The sequence below is a fragment of the Syngnathus scovelli genome, chromosome 6, assembly GCF_024217435.2.
Source record: "Syngnathus scovelli strain Florida chromosome 6, RoL_Ssco_1.2, whole genome shotgun sequence".
Classification (NCBI taxonomy): Eukaryota; Metazoa; Chordata; class Actinopteri; order Syngnathiformes; family Syngnathidae; genus Syngnathus; species Syngnathus scovelli.
In genome coordinates, this window is record NC_090852.1 from 13,695,001 (window position 1) to 13,720,243 (window position 25,243).

General features: G+C 38.3%; 2 protein-coding genes across 2 annotated transcripts in view; one reads left to right on the plus strand and one right to left on the minus strand.

Moving 5' to 3' along the window:
* The window catches only part of slc38a8a (solute carrier family 38 member 8a), a 23,131-nt gene extending 16,859 nt beyond the window's left edge, over positions 1 to 6,272 (plus strand). The window contains exons 4-10 of the mRNA XM_049724285.2: positions 597 to 701; positions 1,545 to 1,602; positions 3,317 to 3,431; positions 4,122 to 4,269; positions 4,415 to 4,617; positions 4,707 to 4,758; positions 5,756 to 6,272. Coding sequence (XP_049580242.1) covers positions 597 to 701; positions 1,545 to 1,602; positions 3,317 to 3,431; positions 4,122 to 4,269; positions 4,415 to 4,617; positions 4,707 to 4,758; positions 5,756 to 5,858 — 784 coding nt within the window. The 3' untranslated portion in view covers positions 5,859 to 6,272. The remainder of the gene's footprint in view (positions 1 to 596; positions 702 to 1,544; positions 1,603 to 3,316; positions 3,432 to 4,121; positions 4,270 to 4,414; positions 4,618 to 4,706; positions 4,759 to 5,755) is intronic.
* Positions 6,273 to 7,011: 739 nt separating this feature from the next.
* The window catches only part of necab2 (N-terminal EF-hand calcium binding protein 2), a 60,611-nt gene continuing 42,379 nt past the window's right edge, over positions 7,012 to 25,243 (minus strand). Inside the window, exons 9-13 of the mRNA XM_049724288.2 lie at positions 22,299 to 22,355; positions 14,940 to 15,052; positions 14,120 to 14,197; positions 13,540 to 13,631; positions 7,012 to 11,349 (exon numbers count right to left, since the gene is read on the minus strand). Of these exons, the coding sequence (XP_049580245.1) occupies positions 11,321 to 11,349; positions 13,540 to 13,631; positions 14,120 to 14,197; positions 14,940 to 15,052; positions 22,299 to 22,355 (369 nt within the window). The 3' untranslated portion in view covers positions 7,012 to 11,320. The remainder of the gene's footprint in view (positions 11,350 to 13,539; positions 13,632 to 14,119; positions 14,198 to 14,939; positions 15,053 to 22,298; positions 22,356 to 25,243) is intronic.

Sequence of the window (25,243 nt, forward strand, 5' to 3'; positions counted from 1 at the left end):
TGATTTCTAACTGTAAGGCTCTGCAGTCTCGATTTGACTGAGGGGTGTAATGTAAATATATTCCACCAGGGTTCACTGTTGTACTTTCTCTTACAGTGTCCCCAGAACACATGAACATTTTCTGTTGCACTTTGGGATTTTTTTTTAAATGTAAAGTGCATTATAAATATAATTAATTATTATTATTATCTTAGACCTGCTCTATTTACGCTGATACAACTTCTGTTGTGATTTAGCATTTTGTAAATAAACTTGAATTGAATACAAAACTATCTCACATTTTTTTTTGCTATGACTGTTGGATTTTTTTTATCATTTAGCCTGCATGTTCTGGTTGACTCGCGCATTGAGAGCGTCGGCACAATTTTGCATCATTATAAACAAGCAATTTGAACTCGACACAAAAACGAGGTGTGTTTTCTATTTTGCATGGTTAAGAAAGGTAATATTCTTTGAAATTATAGTATGTTCAGGTATCTGATTTACATTGACATGACCCTTTTAAATGCAGTTAAACGCTCCAATAATCCACATTTCTCTTACTCTCTTTTTTGAATGATATCTAAACTTTTTGTCCCACCTCTGTCTACTCACAGTGTGCTGGGCACTCTAGCTGCAACCTACTTGACGATAGCCATCATCATCAAGTACCATCTGATGCATTCTGTTCAGGTTCACATGATTCCACTCTACAGCAGTGGGTATGTACAGTATGTCTAACAACTGTAAGTGTGGTTATCATGAATTTGTGTGTGTGTGTGTCAGCGCAGAGATTTTTTCACATTTCCTAAATTTTGTATGATATTATGGAGGGTAGATGATAAAATGCCTAAATTCATTTCAATTGTTCAATGGGAAACGTTAAACAAAGTGGTCAACTTCACCCCATCCCCAAGTTCAATGGAATTAGAGTTTGTACAAACCGCTGTGATTGTGGTAGCATTTTAGCATTTGCTTATTTCCTTGAATATCCTAACACAGGTTGTGCTGAATTTTTCATACATTTATATCAATTTACAAAACAACTCGTAGGTATTTTGACAGGTTTCAACAGATCCGTTTTCTCGCAGTGGCCTTTAATCATATTCCTCATTATTCATACTGTTGCCCCAATACTTACAAATAAATCAGAGTGCGCAGTACTTTGAATTCATTATTTTCAAATTCAATGTTAAGCAATAGTCTGTGTTTTCCGTGTTCTCCACTGTTCGTTGTAATTTTTAAAATTTTATTTGTTAGTTTTTCATGTACCACCATCTCCCCTAGAAGCAAATTTTGGTCTTTTGGAATATCCGGGCCGTAAGTTGACTTAATGGGAATTTGATGTTTCCAGGAAATATGACTGCTGTGAGTTGTATCCGCAAAACCTGCTTTCAATTGAGACCACTCGGATGGACATAATACATCACCATTCCGTTTTCCTCATAGAACCATTTTCACCGTCAAGACTGTTTTCACTGAGCTGCACTTGAAAGATGCACTCAATGGTGTCTATTGATGGCAAAGCATTTTAAATGGTGTCTAATTTATCTTCTTCTATGTAGAATCAGCTCCTGGGCATCCATATTCAGAGTGATCCCAACCATTTGTTTTGGTTTCCAAGTAAGTAGAACCATGAAAATGTATTTGGTATCGGTAATATGTTTGCACCATATAATGTCGTGACCAGAAAGACACACATAGTGTTAACTTGGGTTGATTGTGGCTTTCAATATAAACAGGAAAATGTGCTCACTTAGTATGTCCGGAATATCTCCTGCTACCTTATGTTTTTATTGTAAACTAAAGCAGGAAATGAAGGTGACACAAATGAAACAAAGTTCTTATTTGTTTTGATTTCATGTAATTATAGACATGTTAGAAGAACAATAACTTGTTGATATTTGTTTTTGTAAATAGTATGACTTAGACATGACCCTAAGAACACCTCAAAATCTTCTTGTAGTCTTGTTTTCTCACCTCAGCCCGCTCAATGTCGCACTTTTCTCAGCTAACCTCTTTCTTTTGAACGCTGGGCACACAAAGTCTCCTTCTCTCTTTTACTACTAGAAGACATTACCGTAGTCTCTTTTGTGTCTCTCGTATCACCTTGGCTGTTGCGATCCATACTTCTTGAAGCTCCTTCTGCCCATCAAGAGCCTTTCATCTTCTCTTCAAGAGCCGCATGACAATGTCCCTCTCTTAACTTCCACTTCCCCCAACTAGGGCTGGGTATCTTTCTGAAGCTGGCGATGCAATATGTACGTCGATACACAGGTCACAATATGATTTGTACCTCAATATGATTCAGTGCAATTTTACACAATACGATACGGTGCAATAATATACAGTTTTGCTTTCAATTTATATGTTGGTGGTAAGAAATTGATAAAAGGAATGGCAGGTCTGCAGACTCAAACCCTCAACTTTCTCATATGTGTGTTGGGGATGTAAAGGGCACCACACTGACTTCCAAATTTAATAGGCAGGTCAAGTTGCAGAAAAAGATAATGAAAGCAGTGCAGACTTGAAAGTAACTTCCCAAGTTGCCAAGGTAACCCATGACACATAAAGGCAGGATCTACTAAGAGGAAAGAGGCGTGCAAAAGGATTAGTGCATGTCCTCATACAAACACACCCAGCGGCTCACTCAACCAGTCTGAGGTTGAGTGATTGCTGTCCAAAGGTCTGAATGGAGAGCTGATGAGATCCTGGCAAGTGGTGCGGGCTGCTGCAGGAAAAGGGAATGAGATTTAAACCAGGTAGATGACACCTGGGATCAAGTGGGGAAAAGAGTCTGTATCTTGGCCAATGTGATGGTTTAACACAGTCACTGGTTGGTGCCCAAATCCTTCATTTCATATCCTATCAAACTGCAGCTTGACACAGTGGCAGAGAGATAAAATCGAATAAGACCAAGACTTCGCTCTGAGATCACCTGAGAGAAGAGAAAAGTCATTTTGGGGCCAAAACCGATTCCTACAGGACCTCTCTATATCTCTTCATGGATCTGAGCTGGGTGATAGCAAAATGTGACTTTGTTGTCCCAAGATAAAAAAGGGAATTAAGTACACATCAGAAGAATAATGTTCACTTACTGCAACAGGTGAACCATTAAGTTAGTTTACATTGTAGACGATATAAGAAGGTCAACAGCCACTTCCACTCCGCCTTTTAAGTAGAAACGGTAGAGCCAGCATTTATTGCCTGAGCCTTTCAGACAACTCGCCCAAGAAGGACACTCCTTGCTCACCCAGCTGTTGCACCTTTGTGCATCCAGATATTGTTTGGCAGCATCAGACCATGCAAATCGTAAGATTTTTTTTCTTTGTTACAGTGTCACGAGGCATCCATTGCCATTTACAGCAGCATGGAGAACCAACGTCTCTCTCACTGGGCTTTCATCTCTGTGATTACCATGATTATCTGCTTCGTCATTTACTCTCTCACAGGTCGAGTAAGCCTATGAATGGTTGTTAGATTTACATTATGCCGGTGAATGCTTCAAAATGTTTGTCATAATGCAATGACTGAATGACTCACAAAGAGTTGTTCAGGTGAAGCGACTGAAGAGTGACTACAGACAGAAAAACGTTGAGATAATAAAAAAAAATCGACTATTTTTCCACAGTCCTCAATCATGATAAAGACAATGCTCCAAAAAATAAATATAGAGGATATTAATGATGGGAAAATATAAAAAAAAAAAAATCATAGGATTTGACATCACCTCCTGTGCTTCCATGCTTTATTGAAAACGACTAAATACTAGCACCTATCATTGGACGGTTACATAAAGAAAATGGTAAATTACCAAAGTATAACAACACATTCCTCACTGAGCTACATTATGGAATATGTTTTGGAGATGACAAGTTCAAATACCCAAAATACAGTGCATTTTCATTACCTTCTCAGCACAATATTTGATCCACTGATCACGTCATTGCTGACTGGAGCAGCTTCCAGTCTCACTGTGATAAATAGTCTGCAAAAGAAATAATGGTTCCTAAATATAGCCAGTCCATTCTGACAAAGAACTAGAAACCAGAGTGCTTGTTCATATTCGGTTACAGTATGTGGCTTCAGATGCATTGTGTTTGTTAGCAAGGGGATAGAAATGCTGTCTTTTTCTGTTGCAGGGGTTTATGGGTACCTGACATTTGGGAAGGATGTGAAGGCCGACATTTTGATGTCATACATGGGCAATGACATTCTGATGCTCATTGCCAGGCTCCTCTTTGGAGTCTCTATTATCACCATCTACCCAATCATCCTGCTGTTGGGCAGGTTGGGAGCATTTCTCATTCATGTAATCTTTACTTTGTTCATTTGTGTTTTCAATGTTTTATAGTATATCAACAAGTTTGATTTTCACTCTTCAAAATCCTTGTTTCTGTTGTAATTATTATTATTTTTTTGCACATACTGTAAGATCAGTGATCCAGGACCCTTTGCTGAGTTGGTGGCGGAGGCGTGGCCGCACAGTCACGGTCAAGTTTGAAAGTCGCAGTCGATACACGCTGACGTTCCTGTGGATAACTGCAACAATTCTCATCGCTGTGTTGGTACCAGACATCAGTAAAGTCATCAGTGTCATTGGTGGGATCAGTGCATTTTTCATCTTTATATTCCCAGGTAATGCCTTGTTTTGTGTCCACATTCAAACTATTAAATCATTATAGCATTAAACTAAACCCAACTACATCCTCTGTGTGTTTGACTAGGACTTTGTCTGATATTTGCCATGCAGTCTGAGCCGGTGTCTTGTAAAACCAGGTGAGCAAATCATTTGTTCAAGTTTGGGTGGTTGTGTATTATGTCACATGTCTAATGGTACTAATCATTAGGGCAACATTTTTGTGATGGCGTGAATTATGTTATATTATTATTACCGTCTTTTCCGCACTATAGGGCGCACCGGATTATAAGGTGCACCTTCAATGAATGGCCCATTTTAAAACTTTGTCCATATATAAGGCGCACCGGATTACAAGGCGCATAGAATAAATAACTCAACATTGCTCAAACGTTAATGCAATCACAATATAGTAACACTCGAAATAGTGAAAACAGTAACAAACGTTAATATCACACAACACACAAAATAAACACGTAAAGCTTACTTTAATAAATTAGTCCTCATCCACGAATCCATATTGGTCCATATGTAAGGCGCACCGGATTATAAAACGGCTTTTGAGAAAATTGGAGGTTTTTAGGTGCGCCTTATAGTGCGGAAAATACGGTATGTTGGTCATTTTGCTAGTTTGATGTCTACTATTCTCATACTCATGATCGCAAAATGCCTCTTTGGACCATCTGTCTTTCCTCTGCCAGCACAAAGATGTGGTCTGAGTGGTTCAGATTGAGTTTCTGCCAGCAAATTGTCACTCGGCCAGGTGCACTCCTTTTGGGGCCAACCTGGCCATCTTGGCAGGGACTGGGCTGCTAGATTAGCAAACATTTGCAGCAAGCCTTGCGCTGATTTGAAAATCAGAACCGGCTTTTACGCCACTGTGCAGATGTGTGCATGAAAATAGAGCCCTATATCTCCAATAGACATAAGCTTCCATTTGTATGTGTATCAGAGTCAGACCTTCCAAATCACGTGAATTTGGTATCAAACTCAAAAAAGTCTCAGAATAAAGAGTTTGTTTTGTGTGTGCCTTTCATAAATGAATGGAGTTTAAGTTGTGATTACTTACTAAGCAAGCAAACAAGCATACCATTTTTACATCCATTTCTATCTTTTGTGTACCTTCCTCATTTTCAGAATTGTTCTCACACTTTGGGGAGTGGTCACACTGGTATGTGGTGCCTTCATCTTTGGCCAGAGTACCACCATTGCTGTCATGCAGCTTCTTGGGAAGATATGACACTTTGATTTTGTCTTGACGTCCCACAACACTCAAGTTCTTCCCTCGACAGGACTTAAGTGTCCTTGAAAGACAGTTGCTAATCAGTCTTGATGACAACAAACTAGACTCTGTAAAGTTCTGAAACCTCTCTTGGTTTTCTCTATTGTTATATTTGACTTGGGTTATGGTAATTTCTGCACTATAAGACGATTTGAGTTGAAAGGCTCACATGTGGGGGCTATTTTTGTACTTAATCCACATTACATATAAGTCGAATGCATGCTGTAACATATGGTATACAAAAAAAGGTAACGGGAGCAACCATGTACTGCACTGTACTCACATTATTGTTAATCGATATTGATACACAAATCCATCAAAGTCCTCATCTTCTGTATCACAAATAAAACAGTTGGGCAAGTTTGTCATTAAGCATGCCAAGTTTTCTCTCATCATTGTTGGAGTCTGACTCGTCACGTTGCTCTTCGCCAATGATCTCGGCATTCCAGAAAGCTCGAACAACAGTTATAGCTGATACCTTTCTACCTAAAATATCTTTGTGTGTAAATGCTGTCATACTAGTGACATTACGTACTAAGGTTAGCATTGAAAGTGGTGAATAAATAATGTACTATTTTACATCATTGTGTAGATTTGGTTACGTAAATAAGTAAAAAAATAAGCACATTGATTTTGTGAGTTCAAGAGTTACGTCTCTTAACAACAGATGCATTAAAAAGCATCAAAATAACCCAAGATTATGTCCTCAACGGGGCTGAATATGTAAATACAAATTCTATTAGTTAAGTTACTGGCAATTATCCTCCAAAACTGGTAACTGACATTCAATATATTCTTAAGTTGGCTAGATATGTCTAAATGGTCAAACAACAACAAAAACAATATTAACCCAATTGAGATGAGTAAATTACAATCTCCTTAATGCAGAGAGATGAAGCTGATGAGTGACTAGAATGCTTGTTAATACATCACATGAGCAACGTAGAATCCTGATGCTTGTTTCTCAGCATGCGATATTATATATATTTTTGTTTAGCCTCTGAAAGTTACAATTATAACACCGTTTTGATTTTTTTTCGCGTGTAAGCCTCGATAACTATATATACTTTCTTTTTCTATTGGCATCTCAAAAAAAAGCAAGCATTTCATATCGGTGTTTTCAATTTTATACCTTTATTGAATTTGCATCACTCTACATTTTCTAGAATTTTGACAAATATAATACTTGCATCCCTTCATTGTCTACTAGATCTGTTTTACATAAACATACATGAAGAATTAATAGTTAAACAGTCGCATAAAATTGAATATTCATCCTTGTATGCCACTTTTTAAAGTCATAGCTAGGTATATATCTTTGTCTCCGTCTCCTTCCTACTTAAGGACTACTCGAAAAAAGAGGAAAAGAACATAAGAAATGCACCAAACCTATAGGAGTAGCATGGCCTAATACTACGGCAAAGAAGTTACTAGACATTCATTTGACATGCACTCAATTGAAGATTAGAAAAGAACACCATCACAGAAGTAAATAAATGTAGCCTTGATAGTGGGAAATTTGGCAAATTCCTGACTTGGAACCTGGAATTGTCTATTAAGACTCGTTGAGGTAAAACCAGTGACATCTGCAGCTCTGTGTCTGCACGTCAAGGTCAGTCCTTCAAGTCAGGAACCATTCACTCAAGGCCTGTTTCACAATATTTCAAAGGCATAATCATTTTGTTTCCTGGCAAAGCACAAGTCATACTCAGGGTATCCAAAGTACAGAAACAAAACAGGTTGCACAGTGAACACCATTCCGGAATGTATCAATGGGGAACAGTATTGGCATTCTGACAGTTCATTTAGCATCAACCTAATTGGAGTGGGCACATTGTACAGGAACATTGTTGGGCTGAATGCTCCTAAACATTTCTGCATTGTCAAACAGCACATCGTCTTTAACGATGTGTAAACATTGATCCGTTCAACATTCCTCCGCTTGGTCCACGTGGATTTGATACAGATTGTATTGGCACAGAAGCGTCAATATTATTGTTAAATGAATCCATCTCTGACAGTGGAAATTATTCTGGTCAAAATTCTAAAATACCAATAAAACAGTGGGTTTCTTGATGATGTTATCCTCATTAAATTGTTGCAAAATAAATAATAAAAAAAACTTGTGTCTCTTTTATCAAACAAGTTAGCACACTTGCTATCGTTCACACAGTTTATTAAACAGTTAATTGGTTGGCAAGGTTGTCGTTTGGGAAGAAAAGATTTGCAACACATGATAAATCAACAGCCATCAAATAGCAACTATTTTAAATTGTGCTTTTTGAGACAATTTTGATTTTCGCATTGTGGCCATTGTCTATTGATGTGACGAAAAAATATCATTTTGAATATGTCTGACCTTAACCCAGAACAAACCCAAGATTATTAGAGCACCAACCTCTGGAATGTTTTCAATTGTTTTATTTCAACTCAATCTGTAACATACCATCAAATAGTGACTAGTAGTTACGCAACTAAGTACCAGGAACTCATTTCTTTACTTTCTGTCAAAATAGGAATGAAATGTCTAACTGAAGTTTGTGTCCGCATGTCCTTTTGTTGTAGTTCTTTTAAATAATGCTGTGGTGGCGGTGGAAGTAACCATGATAAAATATTGGTCAGCTTTAGCACTTTCTGTAGTAAGCACCGCACAAAGCGAGATAGTTTTACAAGACCTGACTGAGATGTGAAGTGTACTCGTATTACACTATTCAAGTTTGCGCTTGCTGCACTCTCAAGGTTATTTTCTTTGCCGTATCCAACTATTTTCAACCCAGTTTTCACATCTTAGCTTGTCTAAAGAAAAGAGTCATTTCTTAATAGCCAAAATCTGTAATTTAGAGCACTGAATGATGTTTATGTTGATTGTAATGTCAGGTAAAATTTGTGAAATCATGAACTGCCTGCCAAGTTAATGCAATTTGGAAAATATTACACAGTGGGTGTTTGAAATTTATCTGGCATGAATGAAACATTTCCTTGCTTATTATGAAAAATACCTAAGCTTTCCTAATGTAGTGATTATTAAGGCTTTTATAGTCAATAGTCAGTAGTTTCTGATGGTGCGAAACAAGTGCGTGAGAAGCCACTGCCAGTTTCACTGAGATTTGAGCACTATAATATTGACATAATACAAATATATTTATAATAGAGTAACAATATTCATATATACAAGCTCTATCAAACTTACACAGCTAATATGAGCTACTGATCATCATTGTAGACAAGTATGGCACAAACAATGCAAAAAACAACTAGATTCGATTCCTGTTTAGGTAGCGTCAAAATCCTAATCCAACAGCAACTACACAGCTCACTTTTTTTTTTTTTACCCTGATGTTAAAGCTAGCCGATTTAACTGTTTAACCTAAAACGCTCCTATAAAAAGGGTGAACTAAAAAATGAAGCTTCACAAAAAACTTGAAAAGATCACGTGACAATATCGACCATCCACTGTTTGTAGTGAATGCCACAGCTGCAATTTAAATGATTATATATGTCTATATCTTTAGTGTTCATCAAACTGGTACTGTCCTGTCTAAATAAAAAAAAAAAAAACATTTATTTTGTAATTAACTTAATGAATAGCTGTTACCGTTACCCACCGCGTAATTTACCTGAAAACAACCATGGCACTTATTTTTTTCCACTTAAAAGCACTCTGTAATGGATACAGAACTTAAAATAGAAAACAAGGACAGTCCAGTTGAGCTGAACTCTACCAACATTGAACTCCTGTGTCCTGCAAGTGGAGATTATGTCTGCATGTCCATGCCATACGCCTTTCAAAGGTTTGGTGCAACTGAGTTGAATATGCTATTCTAAAAAAAATAAAATAAATAATCATCAATAGGAAATAAAATGAATTTTACATGACTGCCTCAGGAATTAAAATGCATCAAGCAATTGTTTTGATCAGTCATGTCAGCATTCAACTGCGTTAAGTTTTTGGTGGATTCGGTCAGCATTGTTGGGTTAGCTTTTGAACATACGACACGTGGTAAACGTGTGAACTGAAATTTCAGATCAATTTCTACCCTTTCTTTTTACAAAAAAAAAAACAAGAAACGAAGAAAAATTTCAAATTGAAGCCATTTTCATGGATAACAATCAGTAAATTTTGTCATGAATCTTTCATTGTAATTAAAAACTAATTCAGAAATATGCTCAGTAGGAGGATTTTTGTCCCATTTTTGTATGATGTATTTGGTCTGTGCAAGATGATGTGAGGATTTTGGTAAAATATGTGGTCAGCTACAAATAATACTGATAGAAGAACTTCCTTAATTTTGTGAATGTTCCTGTCTACTGCTTGACCAAAAGTGAAATGAATACAATGATCCCTCGCCACTTCGCGCTTCACCTTTCGTGAATGCGCTACTTCGCGGGTTTATAAGTGACGGGAGAACGGCGTTTAAATACACGCTAATCGCATGAGACTGCCTCTGAGCAATGTGCGTCACTGCGAACGTGACTGGGTTCAAGGGCGGGAGCCGGTAGCCAGCTGCGTGCGAGGGCAGAAGCACTAACCGGTGCAGAAGGAGTCGGGACACGTGACAATATCACGTGTTTGTTCTTTTATTTACTGTAAAGGTACAATGCATGCACAGAACAGTGTGGGAATGGTTATGAAAGGAATGGGAAAGGTTTCTGTCGAGTAAAAGTATTGGGGAGGGTTTAAAAAACGATAATATTGTGTACTGGACCACAATGCAACAGGAGATTCATGCCCATGACTCACTTTGGTTTTATTATGCACGATGTCCCCCTGGCTAAGTGGAGTGTGGCAATTCTAAAAATGGAAAATTTGTATTGTTTAGCTAATTAACAATAAACCCATGCTCTCTAGTGGCCAACAAGAAACACTGTGTTAGAAATTACAACACAGTGGTGTTTAAATTTCAAAATGATGTAGTATATATGTACCATTTCTACTTTGTGGATTTTTGTTTTTCACGGGTGGTCCTGGAACGCATGTCCTGTGAAAAATGAGGGATCACTGTACTTTGGATGGAGTTACAGCTACCAGGATAAACTTCCTGTAATAAATTTAGAGCATGTTCAAAAATGTCTCCCTTGGCAAAAGGGCTTTCCAGAGTCATTCGAGTTCCTGCTACATGAAAAGTTTAACCAAAAACTTCATGCTACATGACAAATTCCACCCAGCTAGAACATAAATAATGAACTGACCATATAATAAATACTACGAAGTAAACCACAATGTTTGGATGCAAATGTACTTTTGGAAAATGCACTTTGTTCAATAGTCACAGCAGTTGACGCCATTCATTTGCACTGTGTAAACATGTTTTTCAAGACGTTTGGAGGGACGTGAGGAATGTGACAGGGGGAAAAATGCAAGGAAACGGTCGAGAAGTTGTTGTCCAAGAGTCTTGAAGTATAGTTGAATACGTTCATGCTTAGGCCTTGTTCACACTGCACCAGGCGGCTGGGGAGAAACGGGATGAAGAGGTTGGACATACAGAAAGCAAAAAGAACCTCATAGTGCAGGAAACAGTGATGAATTGAAAAAACAAGTGCTTCAAACATTGCCACACAAAGGCAATCAATCCATTTCAACAATCTGGCTTCCGTGTACAGATGCATCTGAGAAAGTGAAAATCTCAGCCCTTCACTCAACACACACATGCAAATACGCAAACAAATTGTAGTTATAACATGATAAGAACTTTAGCATTAAATATGTTTTTATTTTGGCATTTTTTATAATATTAATAATAATAATATAATAATGATAAAATAATAATACTCAAACAATAAAGATTTGTTTGATTTGTCTTCTGATACTGAAATGCTTCTGCAAATTTTGTGTTCTACTTAGGATGGAAAACCAGTGGTTAATATATTTGTCTTCCCCATGGTTACCATGATGAATCAAGGTATCAGTTCTCTATTGATGACTTTGTCCTGGCTGTGCAAGCGCTTAACTCAAGGTTAAATTCAAATCAGCTGTTCTGAAACCGGATAGTTAGAGTTTCCCATCTCAGGGTAAGTCAATCCCAAGTTCACAATTAGGCCCTGAGTTTGCTCAACCATCTGCTTGGAATACCCCCTGCTCTGCTGATCTGTTACTAGCGTCCCAGCCACAGTGGAAACATGGCAGGATTTATGTTTTTGTTGAAATGGGCTTTGATTGTCTTGGAGTTTGTTTTACTGTGTTATTTTTTTTCATATCTTGACTGTCTTATTAAGGTTTCATTTTCATCAGTTTTTGTCAGCCCAATCCCTTGTGTCTTCCAATCAACTCCCTAAACCACTTGTGTCTTGTCCAGCCATTCCTTGATATTTCATTAGTTTGCTTGTGTTAATGTGCTGTTCGATTTTTCAGTGTGTCAAAAAACGCAGCGCTAGTGCATGCTCTGGGTGCTCCAACTAGAGACACTATGCAGGCAGAACAGATGGAAACAGTTCAAGCATGAGCTGCTGATTGGTTTAGAACACAGGTTGGGTTTGGTAATTAATTGGAGGGGAGTCTGCTCTGCCTCTCGGAAAACAGACACTCTCAGGGCCCATTTATATGAGGATGCTTGTTGGCAAACCCCTGAAAATATTTTCTCTGAAGTGCCTATGGTTTCGACAGTGATGGCATTTTGGGGGCTTGAACACACAAACATTTAAAACCACCCTCCAGAGTGGAAAAGTTGATCAACTATATCCATCTGTTAGTCCTTCAAGCTGCTCTAGCAGCTTTAATAACCCACCAGGAGTCCTTCCAACAATTTTGCAGAAAAAGCCATGTTTGCTCGTAGGCTTCATTCTAGTTATAGTGATGCAGATCATTGCCGTTCAATGCAGATCAAAGAGGAACAGAGATTTTACGCATGTGCACGGACATGGTGGAATTCAATCACAGCACCACCTTGCTGAGGCGTACAACAAACTTCCAGTGGTTGCCAGGGCACACAGAGACCAACAACCATCCGCACTCGCACTCACACCTAGGGACAATTTGGAGTGCTCAATTGGGCTACCAAGCATGTTTTTGGGATGTGGGAGGACACCGGAGTGCCCGGAGAAAACCCACGCGGGCACGGGGAGAACATCCAAACTCCACAGAGGGAGGGCCGGAGGTGGAATCGAAGCCGCACCCTCCTAACTGTAAGGCGGACGTGCTTAATACATGCAATACATAAATGCAAAATAAAAAGTTGGTACAGGACACCACTTTTGCATCTTTTGTAACTCATCATATAAACAGTTTCAGAGTAGTACATGGACGCTGGAGTGAATTTCCGAATACACCTCTAGTTTTCTTTTTTCTTATCATTTTTGTCAGATCATAGCTTCTGACACTGTTGGTTTAAATGAAGAAATCAATTAAGCAATCAGTGTGCTTTCAGTCCGATGTTGAGTGCCATCTAGAGTTCTAGTTCATGAAGCAAATTTGAAGCTACTTTTTCCCATCACTAGTGGAAAGTAAATCCTCTCATTCTGTCTGATTCTTTTTTTTTTTTTTAATCTTTGGATGTTTAAATTTTTTTTAATCATTTAAGAGACATCCACATGATGACTGAAAAACTTTGATGTTGATAAGGTTTTGTTTAATCCTAGGTGAATTTTAATTAAGAATTCTTTATGACCTAATTTCAGTCTTCTTTTGTCATTTTCAAGCACTAACCTGGCACGGCGACAGAGGAAATGGCCTCTGGCTGGCACAGCGTGTCCACTTTCACATGCTGAAAGGCTTTGTTGGGGCTTGACTGAAGGTGCCTGGAAACACAGTGGCGAGCACATGTGCTTGAGTTTGCACATACAACACATCCAGACACTCAAACACTCACTTCAAAAATATGTCCCGTAGCAATCCCTGTAGGAGTTCAAATATTAATGGCAGTGAGTATCTGGTGCTGTATGTGACCAACAAAGCAGAAACATAAAGCCGCAGGAAGCTTCAACCACAGCTGCTTTGATGCATCTCAAGTGCTGCAGCCATTCATTACAAAGCAGGATCGCTAATTTATTATGAATGATTTTTCATAATAAAAACTACATAGCAAGCAATTATGTAAAAAAGGAGCTACAATAAAATCCAAGCTGATTGAAATGTCAAATATACAAACTGTAAAAAATCAGGATGCTATTTCAATTTGGCTCAGTATTATTTTCTGTGCAGTCTAACAAAGGCATGTAAAAGCTATTTAAAATGGTTTATTTTAATGATAGAGAAAATCACCAAATTTGTCTCACTACTATTGTACCTTTTCCATTCGTCCTCGCCGTCCCAGAACTCATAAATGACAAAGGATAAACCATCTGGCAGACGCACTGCAGTGACACTGGAAAAGAGACAGACATGAGAAGGACAGTCAAGTTCTTCTATAAGCAAAAGGCAAATTAGCTCTTTGTTACAAATTTTGTCTTGTATTATTTCCATATTACTCTTGTAAATAAAAATGTATTCTCACTTCTAAAAGTAGTGCTTTGATTGTCTATAGATAGGTACGAAAGTACACAGAGCTTGTAAAATTACATTGTATCTGTAAAAAAAATGTTTTTGTACACAGAAAATAGAAGAACATTCAGGCTTTTATTTTATGTTTAAAGAGCTGGGAGCGAAAGGGACTGTGACATTTCATGTTTAAGAGACCCATAATAAAAAAAGTGCCCTTTCAAACATTCACTAAGTACTTTGGTGGCATGAAGCAATGAGTCATGACTCACGCTTTAAGTGGAAAATAAAAAAGCTTCTGTACTCCCTTATTTGACTGTTGCCAGATAAATTAGGCGGTGGGTAACAGCAAATCATTAAGTTTATAAATAAAGAAGTAATAGATGATAAATCAATATAACCGTCGATGTCAAATGTGTCCATTTAGATTTTACGAAGACAACTCTAAGTGCAATACAAGGCAGGCTGTCTGATTTTATAGATGGACCATCCTATGTAATGAAGGCTCAAAGTGCAATTCAAGGCAGATCTTTCTTTAAATATGGAGAGTGAATGACAAAAAAATGAGCCTGTCTGCATCATCAAAAAAGAAGAGAGAAAATATTCAAAGCAATGTCAAAGATACTTACTGAAAGCAGTCTCTCTGAGTGGAGACATTCTTCAGGTATTGCTTCAGAGCCTCACAATAGTCACCAAGTTTCTTTTGGGAAACCACCATCTCCTGACGGATCAGCAATAGTGACTGCAATGAGAAAATCATTATTAGAAATCACTGAATGTATTTGTGTGTTTGTTGAATGATTTTTTGGGGGGATCTCAGCATTTCCATTTCTCAGAAACTGGCAATAGCGGTATTTGGCATGTACAAAATGTATGACTGCACAAAGCCGCATTGCTGGGGTGAGGTCAGCAAAATAAAGCAATCTGTTACAAACATTTGTTAGTACTTGCGTGTACGCAAGTGCACACACACCCGGACACACTTCCCTCTATTCACAGACAAAAATAATACAACTATCAAAGACTTCATTCACAAACATACGTACAATTGCCTATGTCTGTTTGTTGATATACAAATTGTAAACATCTGTCCTTACATCTATGAGACATACAGAAACAAGCAGTGTATAACAAATCTGAATTGTTTTTGAATGTATATTCTATTCCGTACATCTGTTGAAACATGACAAACCTCCAGAAACACATCATTAGATATCAGCCTTGTTCATGTTATTAGCTCCAGTCAACGGAGCATAGGGTCATCTTCAGTCAAACGACGTTAAAAAAAAAAAGCCTAGGTAATTAGGTAAACACTACATTGACAAATAAGCACCCTTATTGTCTCTCCAAACTGAATTCATTGTTTTTCAGAGGAACTACTGCACATATGCTGCAAATTATTTTGCAAAAGATGAAAAAAATGGTTGCTGAAATTATTGTACTGACAGTTGGAGTGCCTGGGTTTTTGCTTCATTCTTTAAGCCCAACACAATCATACAGACTGTTCTATTCCTCGGAAGAAATGTCAAGTAAAATTACTTACGTTGACTTGTGTGCCTGAATTAATGATACTGTTAGCAAAAGTAAGACCGTGCCAGAATACTGCTGAGTAACTGTTAATTTTCCCTGTGGGAGTTTTTAAGAGTAAGATCTGGACCTGTAATGATATCCCATTATAACCTTTCAGTCCATTCATTTGTTCCTGGGGAGAGCCCGCATAGATGGAACATTAAAACTCCACAAAGAAAGCCACACACTTGGATTCAAATGGGAATCAAATGGGAAGCTTCTTGCTGTGAGGTAATAGGCACATTGTGTAGCAGTATGTATATAACATATTCACCATGATGGGTTGTATGACACTGGGTTTTTGCAAATATAGTATGAATAATATAGAATACTATGTATACACAATCAAATTATGGGGAGGTTATTCCAGAGGGAACTACCAACAACAGAAAACGCTCGAGCCGCATTTATTAGTGCGCATCTTAAACATATCCGCCCATATTGAACACAGTGCTAAAATAAATAACATCATTGCACATTAATGCTGGCACGTTTCAGTTTAGAGTTCAGTATGGAAATGGCATTGGAATTGAAGCTGTTTATAAAACCGGCGGTGCTTGTTTTGATGGACCTCAAGTGTTTTTCGGAGCGCAACCTTTGAAAATTAGTCTTTTGCAGGCAGATGTAGATGTTTTCCAAGGCAAGTCGCCGCTGATTGACATTATGCGGTCTTAATAATTCTTTGCAGGAACTTTTTGACAGCTTGAGTGTTCTAAGAAAGTACAGCTATTTTAGTTTTTTCTAGCGGCGTGTTGTTTGTATTAGCTTACTATCTGCACCACTCTGTCCACCTTTGTTTGTCCTTGCTATGGGCCTAAAGTAAACATCCCCACAACACTCATGATCTATGTTGTTGGTGTAAGATGGAGCAAAGCCATGAGTGCAGAGGGAGAAGAGGAAATGGCTTAGCATGGAACCTTGCGGGAAGTTTAAAATAGTTTCACTACCTAAAGCTATCACACAAACGCTGGATGGCCTCCTGTTCTTTGCTATTGGCAGTTAGGCTGCTGTGGTGTTGGCAACTGTGAACTATTGTGATGAATAGAAGTGGCAAAATCTCACTGAAAAATGCTCCAACTCTGAGGAGCAGCCATAAGTATTAATTATCATCTCGTTTGTGTGCCAGTTGGAGTTGGCACAAATACAAAGCCCCTGTTCTTACTTATTGTCATCCTGGCTCGGTGTGCTGAGCGGCCGAATAGTTCAATACTTTGTATAGATTGGCTGAGCAGTAACATTATTTTACATTAACACTTACTTTGTACTCTCATGATCCCTGCTGCAATTGCAAATTATATGTGGGCTTTACTTTATATTGTTTAGTTTGTACATTCAGCATCCCTGATTTTTCTGCAACTGTACATTTAAAACATTTACTTGATACCATACTGTACCTTTGTATGGTATAATTTAGTATTGTTTCATGACTTTTATTTTTCTATTGCACTTTAAATTTTTTATTCTTAAAACACAAGCCTTGCGTTTCCACCCCCGTTTTGTATCTTATTTATGTCAAGAAAGGTGCTGTATTTTATTGTACTGTACTGTACTGTATTCTATTCTATTCTATTCTATTCTATTCTATTCTATTCTATTCTATTCTATTCTATTCTATTCTATTCTATTCTATTCTATTCTATTCTATTCTATTCTATTCTTGGCATGCAATTGTACTAAGCTTAATTTTCTGTTGTTCTAATAATCAAAATGACATGGTAAAGACCAAAAAGTGAGCAGTCTACGGAGGCTCTCATGCAGTATTCAGTGAATATGTGTAAATGCACAATATCAGTTGCTGTACAGAATAAAGGTAGAAGAATGCTATTAAATGGGGACGTGTAGTCAGAAGGGGTAAGTCTATGGTTACCATGGTAACTGAGGCATACTCACACAGAGGTCTTTATCTCACATTTCATTTTGCTTTCGACCCATCCCACATGCTCCCCATTTTGGTCTTGTCCTCAAGCCTTTCCACATTTGACTTTGTTGGCCCACTTTTCAACACCCTGACAGCATAAAGCATAACGACACCCTGTTCTCCTTCCCATAGAGAGCTATTCCTTTCCTTTCCTTTCCTTTCCTTTCCTTTCCTTTCCTTTCCTTTCCTTTCCTTTCCTTTCCTTTCCTTTCCTTTCCTTAATATTTTTCATTAACTCACCGTTTTCATTTCTTTATGCTGAGCATCAACTCCGACCTCTGCCTCTCCAGTTCTCGTTTCTTGCTTTGAGTTTAAGCAATCCCTCACTTATTCCAATGAAAGGCCAGAAGCTCTTTATTAGTTCAGAAACATTTTGCATATTCTTCTTTGGACTCCAGTATTATATGGAAGGCTGGAATATGATTGATGGAAAGGTTCAATCCAACCACACATTGTAATTACAAAGAAAAGCTTTAAATTGTTGTTGACGAGGCATTGTTTTTTTTTCAACTCAAAGAGTCCATATCAAATTTAAGATTTTTTAATATGTTAATCACTATCCAAGAAAATAACTTTGCGATGTCACAAACTGGGGACTGAGAGGACTCGAGCGGATCATCGCCTTTCTCGGACTTCTCCTGGTTATATAATCTAGGAATATAATGTTAGTATGAATGGACTATTCCTAGTAAAACCCATTATAGAAAAAGTGGAATGAGTTCTATACTACTTTGGGGGTGTGGTATACACAGAAAAAGGACAAAAGATATATTTATTCTTTTTTCATCTCAATGCTTTCAGACGCACACTTCTTCCATACTGAAATCTTTGTCCAGGTTTCTTGACCAGGAAGTATTGTAAGGGTTACATTTCTATAGAATGTTCTTTGTTTTTTCCTATGAACCACCAGAGAGTGTTGTCGTGACTTTCAGTTGCTCATTGATTGACTATAAATCGAGACTTGTTCGACATGCCCAATCCAAATTCTCTTTCTCTCTCTCTTTTTCTCTGTGGTGCCTTAGTGATATTGACTCTCTTGATTCACATTCATTGAACAAACGTTGTAGTAAAATAATGCATGCTGACTCAGAGAGACAGCTAATGGCAAATGGAAAAGTTGTGTACGTGTGTGTGTTAATTTTCTTCGCAGGAAATGGATTGTCCTGTTTGCATTTGTTACCCATGACTGTACATCCTAAGAATTGCTTACAGGGTTATGTTGCCTTTGCAAATGGGATCTTAATGCCAAATACAGACAAACAATTCAGACATACAATTCATGTTGCTTGGACATAACGTCACTTCCGCTTTGTATTTTTTCGTTCACCATGTTGGGTGGGTAGCAATCGACTGTTTACATTTGATTGCACAACACGCTTCTCAGTTGCTCTTGGCACACTCTTGCTTCGTCACTGGGTGTTATAACAATGCCAATAGGTAAAAAGATTGATATTTCCTCTGGAAACTGAAGATAATTATGACTAGGGCCCGGAGACAGAAAAAAATGTCCGAAACACGGCAGGCGTACCATCTACCGTGGTGACATCTATGGTCATGTCATAGTTTGAGCAATAAGATTAAATACCTTTGAAAGCGTAGTGACCTAAGAGATTATTTATACAGACTGCAATAATAATAATAATAATAATAATAATAATAATAATAATAATAATAATAATAATAATAATAATAATAATAAATACAGGGATTTAAAGAAAGGTAACTACAATTAGTGTCAGTTATTTTTTCCTGCAAAAAAATACATCTATTTGATGGGAGGTGGTTATTTGTTGAAGATGACAAAGTACCCAGCTATTAATTGAGACATGGTTCCAACATTTGGGAAAATAGGCTAGTTCTATTTGCATTGTTTTTGACCCAGAAGGCCTCAATACCAGAAAGGCAATGTATGTACGTATGTCACTGCATTAATTTTTTTATTGAAAGATTAAAGAAAAAAAAAGGAGCAATTAAAGTCTGCACTGCTGCAAGATGGGACATTAGTGTTGGGGAGGTGGGTGTTCTGTGCAGAGAAGTCTAGAGTGTAGTTAATTATGTGTTTCATTGTGACAAATACATGGTTGCAAAAAGCTTCGTGGAAAAAAACAGATGGAAAAAGGTCAACTGTATGATGAAAACACCCAAAAGACTGGGAAAAATAATTCATTTTTAAGAAAGAGAAACCAGTTCCGTCCCTGTGACCTCATCACTTTCTCATTTCTTCTTTTCTATTACCTCCTTCTTATTACACCATAATCTCTTCGCTGCCCGCCTTAGCCAAGCATTAGCCGTTTACAATATTCTACCGGCTTATCTTGCTTCTTCTCTTCACTTTGAGGCGCTTCTCGAGGATAAAAAGACTGAGTCGATACGGCAAATGGGTTTGGCCGACCACACTTCAACTGACACACATAATTAATACTCTCGTGTTCGGTGCTCTCGATTGCCCACGACAAGCAAAATGCATCTCTAATAATCTTTCTTACTGGTTTCAAAGTGTATCATACACGTTTCAGTATTATCCTCTCCTGCATGGTGGCATTGGCCGCCTCGGCAACTCCAACCCAGAAATCACAGAGCTGTTTAGACGTGTGGAGTCTTGTGGCTGCTTCTTCATGCACAATCTCTGAAGTTAATGGGATTTCTTTTCTATCTTTCAGTACTTTCTAAGAAGCTGAATTTGTGAAAGCCACAGCTGAACATCAAAATCAATTCTCTTGGAGCATTTCTTCTCTAACCTAGTATATATGTTTTGTTCCTAAAATAATACATACAACAACAAAACATAACCAACGTTTTGGAAAAAGTACAATTGAAGTATTTGCAAATGAAATAATAAGAAATATAGACATTGACACATGTATTCACAACCTTTGCTCAGTACTTGGTTTATGCACCTTTGGTAGCAGTTAGAACTGCACGACCTTTTGATTATGATGCGACAAACTTGGCCCACTGATCTTTGGGCAGTTTCACTAATCCTACTTAAGCACAAGCAATTGCGGCTCAGTGACTCTCTTGCCCAGTATGGGGAGTCAACAGCATTTTCCCCTCATTCTTGACTAGACTGCCACTTGCTGCCCCCCACCTCCCTTCCCTCCCCCCTCACAAAACAACCACGCTTACACACTTACACATCACAAAAATGCGGCCAACATAAAAATTCAAACCTTAGTTACGCTCACTCATTTTAAGACTAGTCCAACACGGATAAGTTTGAAGAAGAGCAAGATGGATTTTTGAGATGGTGATGTGTACTTGTAAGTGCATTCCTGAGTACCTTCTTTCTTTAAAGAGAATATTTTTCAGTGTTGATTTGGGATGCATTTTGAAGAGTAATTAGAGTAGGATTAATTGAAACGTCTCCCACTCTGAGAAACCTAAGTGTTCTTTTATGAATAACGGCAACATGTCTCTGTCCATAACAACTGGCCAATTTATTGCTTACTGTTTGCAGCAGCTTATGGAGTGGCGTGACTTCAGGTGTAAGTGCTACAGGTGACTGACAGTGTCTTCAGAAGAGAGTCAAACTTTCGAAGAGAAAAACAATACGTGTCCTTTTCCAATCCAGTAGAAGCTAGTGCCTGTGTGGAGTTTGCATGTTCTCCCCGTGCCCACGTAGGTTTTTTCCACCATTCCGGTTTCCTCCCACATCCCAAAAACATGGATGGTTGACCAACTGAGCACTCCAAATTGCTCCTAGGTGTGAGTGCGGATGGTTGTTCGTTTCTGTGTGCCCTGCGATTGGCTGGCAACCAGTTCAGGGTGTCCCCCGCCTATTGCCCGATGACTGCTGAGATAGGCTCCAGTACGCCCGTGACCCCCGATATGAGTTTATGTATACGGTAACATGAAGGCAACTACTAATAGTACCTTTCGACATTAGTAGGAAAGCTGCGGGAATTAAATCTCATAAGCACACGTGCATGTGACTTCTTACCTTTTTTTTCTTGTAGCAGTTAACCGAATATGATAAAAGATTTTAGCTGGTGTGAATGTGCTGGTGTGAAGAGGAATGAAAGTAGAGCCCAATTGGTGGCAATTTCAATGTGCTCAAACCTTGCTATTCATGATTAGATCTTAAAAAAAAAAAACAACAACAACAGGTTCACACACTGCCCATGGCTTTTCACACGAATACTGTAAATATATCTGTTATTTCCTTAGTGGGTGTTCGATATTAAAAGATGTGCGCGACTTGATTCATTCTTCTCCAAAATACCCCAAAAATGATTCAACTGCAGACAACAGCAAGAAAGAGAAGAGAAGATCTTTATCCCTGGAAATCATTCGAAAGCTTAGTTCCTACTTTATTGAAAAGGTACCATGCAGGTTATATAACAGCGCTGCCACCACTTCACTAATAACATTGCCGAGTCAAGATCACTGCTAATTCTGCGGTACTAAAGAGGACATTGCCTCCATAAGGTACTACTAACTGATGCTACACCTGAGGCCGTGCATTAAGTTTACTTCTTTTATTGGTTTTGTCTCAACTTACTGCACTGCTGGTGCCGTCTGTGTCTGTTAGCCTCTGGTGCAGATCAAACCAGACTGTCTGTAAGGGAAAACAAAACAACACCATGTCAGTCAACTAAGAAAGCGCTTGCAACATACAAGGCCACTTATGAGAAGAAACCACAGAACAGAGAGGGAGGCGGGATGTGTTTGTTTTTTATATTAAATTTGTGCATCAGGATATCAATGGAATCCACAAGGATATGTACGGTGTAGGCAAATGAGAAGCACAATATGAATGAGAAGCTTTGAAGATGGGCTCGTAAACAGCAAGTTGCTGTCTCTCAATGTTACAAAGGGAAAAACCTCTCAGTATGATGCAGTGTAGTGGGAACGACAATTACAATAATAAACATACTGTAAAATTAGGACGTCTCTGACAGTGTCAAACTGTACTATTATGATACAACTCATACATGTGTGCAAGGCTACCTAAGGAAGTGTCCAGTGGCTTTACATTGGTGTGCATGGCTCTGAGTATTATGATTACCCTCCACTCTGACAACTTGGGATTCATTTAAACTTAGTATTGTCAGTCACAAGAAGCAACGAAGGCCGCTTGCAATTAAGTGACTGGTAAGCGCAATTTCTCTGGTGAATAAAATATGGCTGCACCGCACATTTAAATGATAACAGCAAGGTTTGCTCTAGAGGTTTAGATAAATGGGTAGGCGTCTGTCTCCCCCAACACACAAAAGATAAGAAGGTGATATCACACTCAAATCAGAGTTGGACTCAAATTTAAGACACTTTTGTATAGACACGGTTTACATTTGAGTCATCTAATAATTATAAACACGATATCAATTCCATGTTTCCTGATGAAGCTGAAGCAACAGAGGTGAGGTAAGAACATATATATTTTTTATACATGCAGAATGTTCATCCCATCTATTGTAATAATCTACTGTGTGTCTGTTTGCAACAAAGGGACTCACGAGGCCTAATTACCTGTAAATTTGCTGCATGTGCCTGAGGACAAGATATTCAAATAAGATGTACAGCATGCAAGGGCCACGATGAACATTTGTTAAAGTAACCGAGCAAGTACATTTTTGTAGTAACACAGTGGAATGGCTACATTTACTGGCATTGGATATCAACATCATTAAAATTCAGATTACATTAGTTATTCAGTTGGAGTCACAAACACACAGTACATATCTTGTACACTTGCCTCAGGAAAGCTACATTTTTCAGACATCGTCAGGTCTTTATAAACGGTAATCCAACACAAAATCTCAATTTAATTTCTTCTAGAGTATACACACATTCAATGAAGCATTACACCCCCACCCCCTTTTTCCCCATCATCTTTCGAATGACCAATTTAGAAGCACTTACAATTCTTTTTGAGACGCTACAAAGACAATCCATCGACCTTGCAAAACCGCTAAAGTGAAAAAACTATCAGAACGTACACTGCACAAAGGTCAATATGAAGGAAAGCATTTTAATTTTTCCAGATTAAAACATGATTTGTAAATGGACCGTTGCGGTTTGTCCTGCAATATAATCATCTATCCATCCATTTTCTACACTGGACTACTGATATATTTTGCAAGTACAGTGGCAAAGTCTGAGACAAGTCCAAGTCAAATGCCAAGGACTCCCAGTCAAGGCCAAGTCAACAAAAAAACATGTTCATGTCCTCAGTCCTGATACCAACACTCAATCACAAAATTTCATTTGAGTCAGAGCTGTGTGCACTGCTTGTACAAATGTTTTTGCACGCTAAAACGACAAGACTGTCAGATATTATTAGAACATGTCTCATTAGTGTTTTGCATAGGCTTGGCTTAAGCTTCGATTTTCTGCAGCTCTAAATCAGTGTAGTGGGACATTAAATATTCAACAGAGATTCACCACCATGCATAATCTAACCTATTTAACACTAATATGCCAAATAAAGGTTAAAGGCTCTTCTGTGGTGACTGTCTCAACACATGCCAGAAAAAAAGATATGAGCCATTAGGATCACATCACCTCATGTCACATATCGTAGTGTATCTTTACCCAAACCAGCAAATGCATGATTAAATTATCAAAGACGACTGTTTAATCAAGACTTTTGTGTGTGTTGGAGCGTGCCATACTGCAAAGCTTTGGTTGACTTTCTCAGACACGTTTCAATAGAACTAAGTTTGGACTCAGAATATAGTGCTTTCATTTGTGCTCATATGACTACAAAATGAGAAGGCAAGGATCTTTCGGTGAGGCATTGTTGCCAGAGCTGCACATACATCAGCAAATGTTAGATAATACATTCTAAACACGATATTTTCAAGGATAAAGTACAATTCTTTGAATAATAATGATGCACTGGATTTATACTGTACTTCTACATAGTACACTCAAAGCACGCACAGTAGATGTATTATTTATACGCACATTTACACTCTAGTGGTGGTAAACTACATAAATCGCCACAGCTGTCCTGGGGCAGGCTCCCAGTGCGCGCCTATGGCTCTTCCGACCACCACTAAACATTCTCACCAAGTCATGCATTGGAGGCAAGGTGGGTAAAGTGTCCTGCCCAAGGACACAACCAGCGAGTATTACTGGACGACATTAGCTTTCGCCTGCGTTCGCCAGTGCCTGGGCCAGAGCCTCCTCAGAGTGGTCGCCGCCTACTCCTACAATGCCCATCGTCGGCACATTCCTGCCCCACAGGATGATTGATGGGGGTCCTGTCTACACAGGCCGTCGCCGATTCTGGGCTGCCAGTACTTTGTGGACTGGGAGGGATATGACGAATCGGCGCATAAATAATAAGTTATTATTATAAGTTGCGTCTTATACTATGGTACAACGTGAGTTGACCCAATAATTTTTTTGGGGCGTATTTGAAATGATATGTCCCAATTACCCTAATAATATATGAGCATTATAATAATAATAATAATAATAATAATAATAATATCAAAA